Below are 15298 nucleotides of genomic sequence, written 5' to 3'. Positions count from 1 at the left end.
GCATCAGCCAGGATTCTTAGAAAAGCCAAGAGATCAAACTGGATCAGTCAAGAAAAATGTGAAGAGAAACAACCTTAGTCATCGCCTCTGTATTTCACAGGCTAAAGTGATAAAGAATTTTGCAGTCCGTATCTCCTCCACACAAAAATAGCAACACAGAAAAACCTTCTAGCAGAGCATTGATGGCCTTTCCCATGGACAGGATAGCAGTGACGCAGGAAAGATAGGTGCCCCTTCACCATTTATCTCTACAGTGCTAAGTCACACAGAGGGTGAAGCATGAAGTTTTAGCCAAGGAACAGAGGGGAATAGTTCATTCAGGAAGAGATTAGATCATCTCTTTGAGCAATTTTCCTTCTAAGCAGATCCTCAAAATTCCAGGCACAACACCAAAGGCATTGTGGTTTGGGGGCTTCCCATTACTGTGTTGACTTACTGATGTGGCCTAGAAGGCTGCAGGAATTTCCCGATGAATTAAGACTGGGAAGAGTAAATATTTAAATACGACACAAATAAATATGCTTAATACTTAAATGATAAAGGCAGTAATCCTAAATCCTCATTTCTGTTACTTTTATCTGCATATGAATGCCCAATTTTCGAAAGGCTGCAGCAGTCTTTGAGTTATTTGGTGTTGGAAGAGACTTCAGGGAAGCAGATTTTATATGAAGCATTTGTCTGAGATTTCAGAAATATCAAGTAATTTCTACACAGGATTTTCAATTTAAAAAACACCCCAACATTTTATTAGGAGTAGTGCTCTGAGAGTGATATAATTATTTGGAGATCTTTACCTTTTTGAGACACAAATGCATTACTCAGAAATGAGAAGAGAAAGTAAGTGATTATTCACCTATGATTTACCCACACTGAACTGATGGCAGAGTTTTAAAGTATTTATTTAATACAGTGTTCTTTCCTTCAAAAGACTTCTGCATGAGAACTAAAATTTATATATTAAAAAAAATCACTGAAGCTACTCAAAGTTGAATATATGAAAGTGAAAATCATCACTATTAAATAGAACCATGGGTGGTTTAACACAAATTCAAACATTCATTCAATAGATTGTCTAGAAACAGAAAACAAAAAAATTATCATTTAATAACAACCAAATTAATTTTTCTCAAGTCTCCACTGCACAAGACCATATTTTCAGGTAAGAGATTTCAAAAGAAAAATACAGTTTTATAAACATAGTCTGACAACTTTAAAACATTCATAAATAATATGATCCAAGGGGCAGGCAAGTCCACCACAGTCCAGAAGATAAATGTAAAAGCATCTCTAGAGATTGTATTAGGACTTCTCCTTTGATTTTTGCCAGTATTTAAAATATGTTCTGTAGATTTGGAGTGTATTAAAGGTGAAAAATTAAAATACATCTCAAAATATTAAATTTACATATCAAGAATCAGATTTCTTTTTCACCTACAATCAGGACATAAGAATCCCCTTTAAAGAATGAATGGTCTTTGGTAATGACTCAAATTTTGCATTAATATTTAAAATAGTGGGCAGGAGCACTCACCTTCCTCAAACTCAGTGCTTTTCTCTTTGAAACCTTGCAGGTTCCCTCTGCAGTTTTGGTTGGTGGATCACAGATCAGGAAACTAAAACTCTGACCTGCTAACAGTGTTATCCCTAAGATTTAAGTTTTGTAACTTAAATAGTATCCTTCAAGAAAAATCTCTTGCACACAGCCTTTAAGGGAAGTTCAGCTGTGAAAGAAGGCACAATCAGTCTATAAATGGCACATCAGCCTGCAGCAGATCAGATTGATTAGATTTTTCGACTCAAAATTGATTAGCACCAATCTGATCATCTGTGTTGTAGTGTGAAAGAAGCCATGCAGTCAAAATCAGACAAATTATCTTCTAAGGTTGTCTGCTCATACTCCCAATTTTCTCCCACAGTTCTCTAGTTTTGCCTTAATTTCATCCTGGCAGGAATGCTCAGAGTTTATCCTATCTCTACTGTAATCTTTCAAGCCTCCTTGGTACATGAGGAAGAGAATGAATATCAGTACCCAAGTTCTCAGGCAGAACAGAATCAGAAGAAAATTTGGCTAACTGGAATAAGTGAACTTTTGTTGTTTGCATACATTCCTAGGTCAGAATGATGCCTGCTACCTCTATTTGCAACAAGACAACTAGAGACAACATGACAAATGGCAAGAATTTACAAATTAAAATCCACAGAAGAAGTGATGAAAAATTATAGCTATGCACCTCTGCCATTTTCTATTAAAGAAGCAGATGTCATGCACACACAGAGTACCATCAGGTTTGCAACACATACACATGTAAGGATACAAATGTGCTTGGGATGGGGAAAACAAAAGTCCAGTAGTTTTCCAGAATATATGAAAATTTCTGCTTCTTATATATTCTGGAAGATACAAAAGAAAATGACCTTTTGTAAAATGTTTTTCCAGCAATACAGTTGGGGAATTTTTCACACGGAATTAATGCATGTACAGCAAACAAGGTTGTTTGTCTTGCTACATTTTTTTTTTTTTAAGCCAACAGGTCAGTTTGAGGAAAACAACAGATTGACAGCAGCTACATTGGTATAAAACATGAGAATGGATTTAAGACATAACACTTAAAAACAGATTTCCAAGTATCTTAACACCAAACACTCCAAAGATCAAAATGCATACATGTGTGCACACACTCGTGCACCAGTGAGGCATTGGAGGGAGAGAAATTCTGCAGACTTCTTAGAGAGTTTTCCATCAGCCACTTTTTACTCATAGATCTCCGACACAGATTTTCCAACTGCAACATTTTACATGGATTTTCAGCCTACTTCTCCTCCTTTAAGAAAGAATTAGTAACACACATCACATATAACAGATCTTTAAAGTACGTCTCCTAAAGACACACCTATTCCACCATGAAACTAGCACAGTTCTCTTACTCCTACCCTTTTTCTACTTTTTTATTATTTTTTTTTATATTTTTTTATTTCTCCTCCTAGAAGTTAGTCAAGGAACTATAAGAAATTTCCTTCAATCAGGTAGCTTCATGGCCTTGAACATGGATTTTCTATATGACTTCCTTTGAGCAATTACAGCATTATCTTAAACAATTTTTAATGGGTTGGTTTGATTTAAATATGAAAGCAAACCATTTATATAGTGTAATTTGAGCATCTTTCCAGCTGACCCTGTACCTGCCTGGTTTGACTGTCTGCACCATATACTTGTACAACGTTGAGTGTAACTCACTGTTAGGTCTTGTTTAGACAAGGAAGTTATGCTAGTTTGATTTGCATCAGTCTTAAAAAGGGATAATTGAACTGGTGCAAGTCCCTGATTAGAATTTTTATCCTGGTTGAGTAGTGACTTACATTGCCTTAGATTAACCTGATTCCTAACTAAGGCAGTGAAAACTGAATCTTGATCTTTGTGCAGAAATATTAATGAGAATATAGTGCAAATGTGCAACAATTTATGGCATTTTTAAGTTACCCTTCCAAGTGAATACTCACCATCCTGGTGTTTCATAACACTGTCTAAAATATGCACATGTGGTTGCACAAAAATAACCTTGTGTTAACGTACAGCTTGTTTCATAAGAAAAAGTTTTTTCTATGAAATATGAAACTATTTCAATTTCCTTTTCCTGATCAAACTTCAACCCCTTAACAAGAGAGGAAATTCTTATGCTACTGGGAAGACTTTTACACCAGGGCTGTTTATTCAAGACACTTAAGCTGCTGGTGTTCAAGTTGAGTTCACAGCAAACTTAAACCATGATACTGGTTCTGGAAGGTCCTCATTCTCTAACTCTTGATTGACTGTAATTTTTGCAAACACAGACAATCAGACTGAAGCTGAACTGTAAATTGAGATGAATACAAGTAGACAGTCAAGTATCTTCACCTTTCAGATTTTGCTTGCAATAGGCCATGCAAATGACCCCACAAATTTATCCAAGATTTTTGTTAATGGTAGCTCTGGATAATAAGGTATTGCTCACTGGTCTTCATGAGAATCTGGACAAGAGTCAGTTCCTTGCTGATGGATACAGGTTGGAGCAGCAGCTGTTTGATGGGTTTTAAAAACCCTGCAAGAATGAGGATTATTCTGGCTGTGAGCATGACACAACCTGTTTAGCCAGCTGCAACCTTCAATATATTCTTGGCTTTATAGATGCATATTAATTGTATTTATCTGCTTAATTTTTATGAACTACTTTAGTTACTTATATTAAAAGCAATTTCCTTCCAAAAGATTTTTAATCTCACAATTTTCTGTAAATACTGGAAAAATTACTATAATACATACACTGTTAGGAGCACAAAATACCCTCCACAAGCCTCCACAAGCAACACAAAAAAATAACGTATTAAGCCTCCCAACAGCCTTGTGAAATTGAGTAGTAGTGCTAGACCAGAATACTCAAAGTTTACAATTTCCTAGCAGTCACAAGTGAAGTCTATACTACAGGCATGGACAGAAGTAAAGCTTAAATCTATCACACTCAACTGAGGCATTTAAATCAGGAAGTGAGCTGCTCAGGATTTTCCTGGGGTCAGTGAAGAGAAACAGAGACTTCCACAGAACAGTTCAGACAGCTGAGTCTTCCTCTGGCCTGCTACTGTCTCATGACACAGCACTAAAAGATTCCCCACAGCAAAGAAACATCTTGGTAACTGGCATTCTCCTGGAGAAGCTGGCAACCAATGACTTGGACAAGTGCTCTCTTTTCTGGGTTAAAAACTGGCACTAAGGCTGAGCCCAGAGTGGGATGGTGAATGGTGCTGCTTCCAGCTGGTGGCCAGTCACTCACGTGGTCCCCAAGGTGCAGTATTGGGGTGAGCCCTATTGAATGACTTTTTCAGTTAACTGGTTGAGGGCATCAAGGGCATCCTCAGTAAGTTCACAGATGGCACTGAGTGACAGTGTGGATCTGCTGGAGTGTAGGAAGTTTCTCCAGAGGGGTCTGGACAGGCTGGATCTACGGACCAAGGCCAACAGTGTGAGGTTAAAAAAGGCCAAGTGCTGGGTCCTGCCCTTGGTTCACAACAACCCCCTGCCGTGGGAACAGTGGCTGGAAAGCTGCCCAGTGAGAAAGGACCTGGGGGTGCTGGTTGGCAGCAGCTGAGCGTGAGTCAGTGTGTGCCCAGGGGGTCAAGAAGGCAAATGACACCTGGCCTGGATCAGCAATGGTGTGGCCAGCACAATTAGGAAAGTGATTGCCCTGCAGTGGGCACAGGTGAAGCCACACCTCGAGTGCTGTGTCCAGTTTCAGGCCACTCAATTCAAGAAGGACAGTGAGTGGCTGGAGCAGGTCCAGAGAAGGGCAGCAAAGCTGGTACAGTTTAAAGGTAAGTTGGATGAGGAGCAGCTGAAGAAGCTGAGGTCACTTAGCCTGGAAAAAGGAGGCTAAAGAGGACCTTACCATTCTCCACAACTATGTTAAAGGGGTTGTAGTGAGGTGGGGATTGGCATTTTCCCCCGAGCAAGTGACAGGACAAGAGGAAATGGCCTCAAGCAGTACCAGGGGAGGTTCAGGTTGGATGTCAGGAAAAAATTCTTCACTGAAAGAGCTGTTAAGCATGGGAACAAGCTGCCCAGGGAGTTAATGGAGTCACTGTCCAGGAAGGTATTCAAGAAACAACTGGATGTTGCACTTAGTGCAATGATTTGGTTGATGTGGTGATGTTCGGCCAAAGGTTGGACTTGGCAGTCTTTTTTTTTTTCCAGGGCACACAGCACTATGGAGTAGGTTGCTGAGTTGAATGGGAACAATGAGTTCTCAGCACCCTCAAAATGACATGCCATTTACTGTATATCAGTTTCATTTGGAAAAGCTCACAGTGCTCCAAATGAGATCTCCCAATGGGCATCTCTGTTGGATAAATCTGATGACTAATAAATGTAATGTTTTATTGTTACCAGAAATTTCCTAATTATGGCTGTCATCACTGTAAATAAACACATTTAAGTCCTACTGAACATTATGATAAAGCCTTCCCTCTGAGCATGGGAAATATTTTTTAAGTACTTTGCTACCAAGAGTGGCAACATGTGAAACTGTCCTTCAGACTGATTCTCTGATTCTTCTGCTTCTGAAAAAAATTAACTGCCAAATAAATTATTCCCCAATAATGTAAAGCTTTCAGACATTTCCACATTTGATGTCTTGCCTCTTTCTTGTGGGTACACCAGAACATTCCAAGGACTTGAGCAATTTGACTAATAAAGCTTCGAAAAGCAGGCAAGTTTTTGGCCAATAGATTTTTGGGGGTATATAAGCAATTTTGGATTTACACTCAAACATTAATCTTCTTGGAGGTAGTTTATTTTCATTAAGTTATTTTTACTCCTTAAATTTGGATTTATACATATACTTGCTCATTGAGTAGTATACTAAGAAATACCACTAATTTGTATTCCACATTTTGTTTCACAACGTGTTTGTGGGAACTGTACTTCAAATATCACTAGGATGAGGCTCTGTTTTGGATATGAGAATTCATTGATATCAAAGCAGAAAGGAGCCCCCAGACTAGTAAGCAGCCAGTCTCTAAAAAATAAATACAGGTTTGAGCTGGATGCCATATAGGAAGTTAGTGCCCAGTTTTGGATGAAACTTTCTCACTGTTTTCTTTTAGCTCTGGTCTACCTTGAAAAAGGAAAGATTTACCAGAAAAGCCATTCTTTACACAGCTCTGTTAGTAATGCTCATACATGCAGAGTAGCAGATTGCAAATCCATTGACCACTTTTTCTTTACAAGAGTTAGTAGGAGTTCGTGTATCTCCTGACTGCACTTAACATCCAAATATCATGTGAACTTTTAGGTCACATTTACATAGCAAAATGCCCAATGAAACACAGTTATAAATAAAATGGAACTATTACTATTTCTTGTGACAGTTCAACTAGTGAAAATCGGTTTCTTATATGAGAAAAACTCACACATACAATGACCTTCTCTATCTTTATACTAATATAAATTTGCCTTATTATTATAGATCTTTAGATCTGTCCTGCTCAGGGCAGGCTCTCTCAAACTTTCATTCAGCTTGCTGTGTCATATTTCCACTCAGCTTCACAGCAAGAGTGACATGTAAAGGATCTTCCCATCTTGAGCAAACCATATAAATCCAAGAAAAAATCAGCCACTCCACAAATATAAGCACATTTATATTTCATTGCAGAAAACAGTAGTTAAACCCTGATGGTAAGGACAGGATAAAATGGCAGACTCAGTGGAGCCACAGCACACAGGACTGGTCTTTCCAAAAAGCCATTTGCTTCTACATAATGACAGGTCCCCTCAAAGCCTGGATTAAACCTTACCTTTTTAAAACCTAGGTGAGCACCTGTGCTGCTACTGTTGCAAAATAAGGAAGTCAACAAAGATCACAAAAAAAGTCACAAAAATAATTTAGTACAATTATTCTAAGAATAAACATTAGACAATCAAATGGTTACAGATATCCCAGAAAAACTGCTCAGCATTTCTTTCTTTAATGACTGAATAAAGACCATTATTTCATACTTCCTCAGTTGTAGCTGGTAAATAACAGCACAGGCACTTTGAAGGGAGAGGAAGTGAGTTGAAACTGCTTGTTTTGTTTTGTTTTGTTTTGTTTTGTTTGTTTAAGAGTATCTACCTTCTTGTAATACTTGTATGTTAGCTTCTAATAGAATACTATCATTAATCAGTATTTTTAAACTTTTATGGTACTCTGCTTAAATAATGAGCAAAGAGAAAATAATGAGTGGATCATGTAAAATTATTGCTCACTTATTGCTGTTATAGAAATTATTGCTACCATTTAGGTGTCAGGAAAAATATATGGAACACTCATCTGTAGATCTATTCTGAATATACACTGAGTCCATCAGTACTGTAAGTTCAGCAAGCCAACAGCAACTTCCTAAGCAAGACATGATGATAACATTTCATGTAACTCCTCTTTGGCAATACTCAGACACTGCAACTAAATACCAGAGAGTGTCACGTGAGCCAGTCAGTTGCTGCAAGGAAGAAAATGTGATGAACTGTTTGTTTTGAACTATCAGCATAAACATATTGCAGAAATGAAACCCAAGCTTAAACAATGGGGAAAGTTATCCGCTATTAAAATAAACAGTTCTAGGAAAATCTCTAAAAATGTTTACCAAGTCATCTTCCACGTAGTTTCTGTGCAGAGCATTTTGCCATGTCTCTGGTTTGTCAACCAACCCAAGTTACACTGTTTATAGATATGCAAATTATAATGGACAAGGCTGGGCCTTAATTGCCTATAATTGGCTCCCCAAGCATGGGCATTTTTATCTACAATCAAGCTTGTAGATCATCAAAGAAGCAACTTTGCATTAAGAAAAAAAATATGGAAGAGTATATGTTTTGCTTTTAGAAATCTGATAGTTTGGATATTAAATAAAAATTTTAAAATTTAAGCAAGCCATGATTCTTAAAAAATTTCACAGTAAGTACTTTTTAAATATCACAGGGGAGAATTTGTGCTGAGAAAATAATTCCCTTTGCTGAACATTGGCTATGTAAATATTTATTGAAAGTTAAATATATTACCTGAAGTAATAAACACAACTCCTTTATGTAAATAAGACTATTTCTAAAATTCTTAAACATTATTTCTGATTATATGTATTCTCTTCCAGTAAAAGACAGGCAACTGTTAATTATTCTTTAGTTCATTCCCAGCAGGTGCATTGTAAAATGCTGTCTAGTGTAGAAAGTTTAGGGGGAAAAATAAATTCAGAGTATAAAAATGAGATGTGAGATATCTGCATAATATATTCATTACAGTTGAACGTTATGCAAGTTTTGAAAGGAAATGAGTTATGGCTGAGGTGCTTTGTAGTGGCAACAGCAACAAAGCAAATTCAGTATTCAGAGATGCTATAAAGGAGCTGCATCAGCCTCATTTGTTCAGAGTGAGACATGGTCCTTCACACAGAGAAACAGGTCCTTTCATTCCAAGGAAAACTGACACATGGGATACATGCATAATCCCAGTTTTATGCTAACCCCTGGGAGCAGAGCATTGGGGGCTGGGAGGGAAAGGAGGAGGGGAATAGTTCTGCTCTCAGCCGGTTTTATAATCATTGCAGAAGAAAACAGTCCTAATGTAAACCCCTTTCACTGAGCTTCCTACCTGTTTATTCACTTCCTTCCAAAGTGTGAGAGCACTAACCCTCAGACATTCACACTCCAGAGACTCATATTTCCTCAAGTTCAGTGAAACAGTGATCTTAGTTCAGTCTCTAGTGGACAAACACAGAATAAGTCTTAGAAGCATGATTCAGCAGGCAATTTCCTCAAGTAAAATCATATGTGTATAAAAACAGAAAACAACTCTCCTCTTTTTAGTGCTTGTCTCAGCCTCCCAAGGCACAGTAAAATAATTTCTTTTCCTCTACATAAAACATCGGCTTATTTCCAGCCTTATACTCCCCAAGGCACATCAAGACATTAAAAAATGAGGGAAGTAGTCTAAAAGTTAGATGCTTGGTTATATTTTCCACACAGAATCTTTTCTCTCTTGCTATGGTCAGATATGCAAGAGAATAAATAAGTTACCAAAAAATCAGAAAATCCTCTCTAAAAATTCTAGTAGGGTTAAGGAGGTGGGGGGCTGCATATGCTTTTTTACATATGTATGTGTTATATACTGTCTGGATGAAACAAAACCTGTAAATGAGATAGGTTAGCAGCAATTATGCTAATGTGAAGTTTCAGCCCAGCTAGTAGAGTCTTCACCAGAGTTTTATTGATTTTCATTCTTACTATGAACTTGTGCTGGAATTAAATCATGTATCTCTCAAATGGGTACACACAGCAGTGTTCTTGTACCAGATGACATGACTACTTTCATCACTCAGTTGTGCAATTTTCTAAGTTTTGCCAGATCAGAATGGCAGCATGTGAATGAGAATATCACAAATAGCTATACAAAGACTGTTTCTTTATTTTAACTGGTCAGCTACCCCAAAGCATATTCTTTACCAAGATATGGACAGCAAGATATGTAATTTTACACACGTGAGTAATCATGCTAAGGTGACTGGGACTCCTATATGAGTTATATTATTCACATATTTAAACTTTCAGACCCAAACTTCATAAAAATAATTACTTCTATTAAATTACTGCAACACCTTGAAACCCATTTTCCCCTTTCTAGGAAAGAATGCACATATATAAACACAAACTGAAGCAGCCTGTTTCAAGACCAGTGTATTCAACATGGTTAAAAATGTTTACAGTGAAGTTTTAAAAGTGTGAATGCCTATATATTTTCCTGTTTCTTTCCAGCAATCAGCTGGGTAGAATAGTATTATAGGACCTGTTTATGGAGGAACAATGATATTCTTAACCCAGTGCCCTTAAGTGCTGATTTTTTTGAATGCTCCCTTTTGCTGTCACAGTAGCAAGTATCCTGCATGACAGCTGAATCTGTGAACTATAACTAGAGCTTATAAGAACTTAGTAAGTTCTGTCAGTAGAGTCTCTGGAGGATTTTTGTGTCCTCTGACTCACATGCATCCATAGTCTCTTGAAAAAAGCCTTAAGTCACATCTTTCAGTAAAGTGAGGAAAATTCAGCTCCCACAAACAATGTCACTAGGAAGGGTGCACTCTGGCTGAAACATTTCTCTCCTACACAGTCAAGAACTATATCAATCCTCATTACTTCTGTTCTCATAGAAACTAAAGAAAACTTTGAACAGTATCAACCTCCCCCCCAAAAATCATTTAGTGAGAAACAAAACCAGAAACACTTACTTTTTGCAGCCACTGAGTGTAATTTTCCATCACATGTTCCAGATGTTGCAGTTTCTGGGAAGAGAAATCCTGTTCCACGTGAGGAGCATCTCTCTGAAGAGCGTTTGTGTTGTACTGGTCTGTGGTGCTTTCGCGACAGTTCCCGTCCTGTTCTGGCAGGATGAAGGTGTAGGTGCACTGCCCGTGCTGAACGCGGCTGAATCTTCTCCCACTGCCTTCTGCACCCCGCCGCTGGTTAGTACAGCCTACCAGAGCAAGAACCACTGCCAGGAAAGCAAAGGAAAAGAAAACTGACATGTTATTATTACTTTGCTTTCCTGCTTTAAGAAAAACTTTTTCTTCCTCTTTAAGTTTGTTCTGAATTTCCCTTAAAGTCTTTGGAAAAAGAAGCAGAGTAGCACACTTTTACAATCAAGCTTGGATAAACTGTTTTGTTTTTTTTTTAATTTCACTGTGAGGATAGCTTCCTTAGTTAAAATTGGGGATATTTATTGCATAGTAGCTAAGATTTATTGTTTCCTCTCTGTTCCAGTCCAGCATGTAGCCTGCTTTAGTCAGCTGCATACGCATATCCCAGTCTCTTTCCCCTACACTATCTGCTGCAGAACTGCTATTTTCTCTCAGGCTTCAGTGAGTTTTATTAAGGTTGCACTTTCAAGCCAAGCTGGAAGCAAGCAGCCTTTCCCAAGACGACTTGACAGGAATGCGTGTGTGAGTGCGCCCCTGTGCTGAGGATGGCTGATGGCTCGGCACAGAGGGATCATCTTACAGACCCGCTGCATGCGTGACCCCAGCCGCGCACGCTGCCCAGCCCCTGCTGCAGGCGGCTGCTGCGGGCCATTCACGCCAGCTTAGTAAGGAACTCAGTCCACCTTAATACACTGCTTATGTCCGCACTGACCTATTAAAATGTAGATAAAGTGTAGAAGTTTGTTGTAATCCCTCTGTAAATATACAAAGCACTGAAATTAAAAATACTTTCAGTTCTGCTCTGTTCTGTATCTATTAAAGAATTCTAGGTCGGGCGAATGACACTTACAGGAAAAAAGGCTAAGTTTAACCCTCACTAGGTTTATCTAATTTTCTAAGACTGTTGTGTTTCTTTAACAGCTTTCAGAGAGCTGTTTTATATCATATATTGAAATTAAAGTTGCCAAATAGTAATCGTGAAAGGCGGTTCAGAAGGATAATAATTTTCTGTGTTTGGTACCTAAACTAAGGTAGGTAATTAATAACCAGTGAGAGATGGTGACTGAACTACTCCAGATTAACTTCGGTACCACTGGATTGTTATCACATGCATAATACCAATTTGCAAGTCTGTATGGGCTATACAGGCATCCCCTGCTACATGTGGAAACTTCCTCTGGGGCAACTTCCTCAGCATAAGACTGTGGTAACTGCTTAAGAAATTATCTTAAATAATGCCTTTGGTATTTGCTAGAGACAAACAAAAAATGCACAGATTATAAACAGGACTGGAATATTCATGAAATTCAGAGGAATTTGGATCTGAGTCCCTGCACTAGTATTTGTTGTTGTTAAATGAACATCAGCCAAAACTAATGTGGAGCACTTTGCACAATATTTCCCATGAAAGTAAGTAGTCTTTTAAATAGCAATAGTGCATCACTAAAAAAACATCAAGGAGATCTACTTGCACAAATACTGAGTGCAAACAACTTCAGTGCTCATGTAATTGTGACCTGTATCACAACTACAATGTCCTTCTAAAAAACTGCCTGGAAAATTTAGCCAGTGACCTGTTCCCGTGCAAGCTATTCCCACTCAAACTGCAAAACATCTTGCATCTGGAAAGAAACCACTGCATTTGAACCAATAAGTAATATCCCCCACTATAAAATAGAAAAAAAGATAAATTCAAGTATTGTTCTAAAATTTTTATATATCCAATATCGAGAGAGAGAAAAAAGGGAAGAATGCAGTGCTACTGTTGCTTTGAGCAAAATCAGAATATCCTTCCACCACTGAACTGTTCAGGCCAACTTAGCACTTGTTTTTCTGCTTCTGAAAACAAACTTTTTACTTTGTTTTCCTCCTCATACAGGACTTCCCATAGCTCCTCACCACCAACAGAATGAATGCTGCTGTAGCTTATTACTTTCTGTCTTTGCAATTATTATGAAATGTATTTCTAAGGTATTTTCTCACCTAAGATCAGAGATGAAAAGGGAAGAAAACTGTACAATCAGACGGAGCTGGAGGGTTAGCAAAAAAGGAGCTATTCCCTCTGAGGAAAATCAAAAATACCAAAAAAGAGCAGAGCACAAACACAGCAACAATACATGCTTTTCTTGTAAGTAAAAAAAGAGTACTTTATGAAAGGGCCTCAGAGCAGCTGAAAGAGGGATAGCAAAGGTGGGTGTACAAAGGCTTCCTAGATTTTTAGTTGATATTTTCAAATATGAGCACACATTTACACAAATGCCTCATTCATTTTTCTGCAGAGCTTTTAAGCATCAGATTTATTCACATGCAAATGTGGAGAAGTGAGATGGCAAATTTACAATTGATGTTTTTCAGATGAGGGTTTCACAGAAGAGCTGGCTCACTTTGTTGCTGTTCCATGGCCCCCTCCTGCTGGCTTGAGGTAGCTTCTCCTTCCCCTTCTGTCCCCTTCTTCCTGAGGGATAACAGCAATCAAGATCTTCAAGAACATGCAGAGTTACCAGGCATCTTTGACATTTGCTTGTTTTTCTCCAGCTTACCTCCCTACCCCAGCACCTGCCTCCCAGGCCCCCTACCCCAGGCCCCAGATGGGTGGATGAGGGCAATGTGCAATTGTCAGGTGTCTGCAGGAGCTGTGGCAGAGCTGTGCAGCAGCCAGAGCATCTCCTACCAGCACACTGCACTAAGGCTTCCTTACTAAGGAGGATCAACTCAGCAATTCAGCAAGCTTTAGGGCTGCTCTGGCTGACCCCAGAGCTGGAACTATCCACCAGGGTCCCTAACTAGAATCACAGACATTCCCAGTCCTGTAACACAGGGACCAGAAAGGTCAGCTTGCTGTTTCCCCAACACACAGCAAGTCATGTTGATAAACACACTGAGCCAACCAGGCCAGGTTCAGTTTACACTCCTCCCTGACATGCTCATGGTTCCCTGCATACACAGACAGAAGTGCAACAACCAATACTAAAAAAATCTTTTTTTAAGATCTACAGATTATTCCATTTAATTCCACATTGCAATTTTATAAGGAATTCCATTTTATCTAAGGTCAACAGATTCAGAAATAAAAAGAGATTTTATTTCCTAAAGTTTCCTATTCCTATTAGAGTGTTTTCTTTTTCTTTTCAAAAACAAACCAACCAACCAGCAAAACAAAACTTCTTGGTCAAGAGTTTCAGTGGTTTGATTCTTATACCTGATTTGATAAATGTACACTTCATTATTCCAGTACCATGTGATCTATGTGACGTGTCCCAGCTTTGCAAGAACTGAAAATTTCAGTGAGATCAGGAAAAAAATAGTTCTCACAGTTCAGTCAAAGTCACTGTTGGTATTTCTGCAGGATCTTACATTATATCCTACAGATAAAATCTAAATTATTTGCCCAGGATTGCACAGTTGCTCAACCAGAAACTGAGTAGGGATGTGTTTAAAAGATTCTTTATTTTCCTAAGACCACTTCCTCCATCAAAATTATTAGTTTTGTATTCCTCAAACTTTTCCTTGTGTGTAACAGGGAAGGATCCAGAGCCTTCCTTCCCAGACCTTGCAAAGTTTCAAATACAAAATACTGTAGGTCACTATGTAATCAATCCTACAAGGTAAAATAAATGGGAATTCACCATGCAGATAAGGGTTACATTCACATAATATTGGTTCCTATACATCTAGAATTAAGGCAGTTTTGTGGCTTTTACTGATACACATACATGCTCAGAGTTCAATTATAAATTCTGGGAAACAAAAATCTATTTCTTTTTCTTTATATTTCTGTTGCAATAGGTGTTATTGCTGCAGATGAGTTGCAGTAAGGTTGCATCATGTCACACACAGGAATTGGAATTACTCCAACTCAGCCTCCTTGGTGTGTATGGGGAATCAGTGCAGAGTGGCTTCTGAGTATAGTTATAATGTGCAAGATTTTCTCGCTCAGTAAACCAATAGTAGAGCACAAAATATTTATTCTTAGGGTAGCACACTCCAAAGAACCTCATTCTGCATGTATAAATTCTAGCAAATAAAATGGGACCTTAAATCTCACAGCCCAGACTGGATATGTGTTAATGCTTCTCCAGTTACTTCAGTGGAGATGGTCCCAGTTATTCATGGCATAATGATGCCTTAAGGTTTAGCTTTCCTGTTTTCCAGATTCTGTGCTGCCTAGGGGTGTAGTTCTGAGCCTCATGTTAGGTGCTAGTAAGCTCTCTTCACAGGGTAGGTAGACAAAACAAATCCTTTCCTGCTGAAGACCAAGGACAAGAACTTTCAGGCCCAAAAGCATAAAACAGCGGACTGAAGAGAGAAACAAGAAGGATGGAACCTCACA

General features: G+C 38.4%; 1 protein-coding gene across 4 annotated transcripts in view; it reads right to left on the bottom strand.

Annotated features, from left to right (window-relative positions):
* ANGPT1 (angiopoietin 1) overlaps nt 1–15298 on the bottom strand; it is a 168491-nt gene that overhangs the window by 141980 nt on the left and 11213 nt on the right. For 3 of the 4 annotated variants that reach the window (XM_063389306.1, XM_063389264.1, XM_063389192.1), the window contains exon 3: nt 10780–11042. In XM_063389306.1, coding sequence (XP_063245376.1) covers nt 10780–10809 — 30 coding nt within the window. In that variant the 5' untranslated portion in view covers nt 10810–11042. Of the gene's footprint in view, nt 1–10779; nt 11596–15298 lie in introns of those variants that run through there. The other variant, XM_063425254.1, reaches the window with a different exon arrangement.

Source organism: Prinia subflava, chromosome 1 (genome assembly GCF_021018805.1).
Source record: "Prinia subflava isolate CZ2003 ecotype Zambia chromosome 1, Cam_Psub_1.2, whole genome shotgun sequence".
Classification (NCBI taxonomy): domain Eukaryota; kingdom Metazoa; phylum Chordata; class Aves; order Passeriformes; family Cisticolidae; genus Prinia; species Prinia subflava.
Note: the sequence above shows the minus strand (reverse complement) of the source record. Positions and strands in the feature narration are given on the sequence as shown.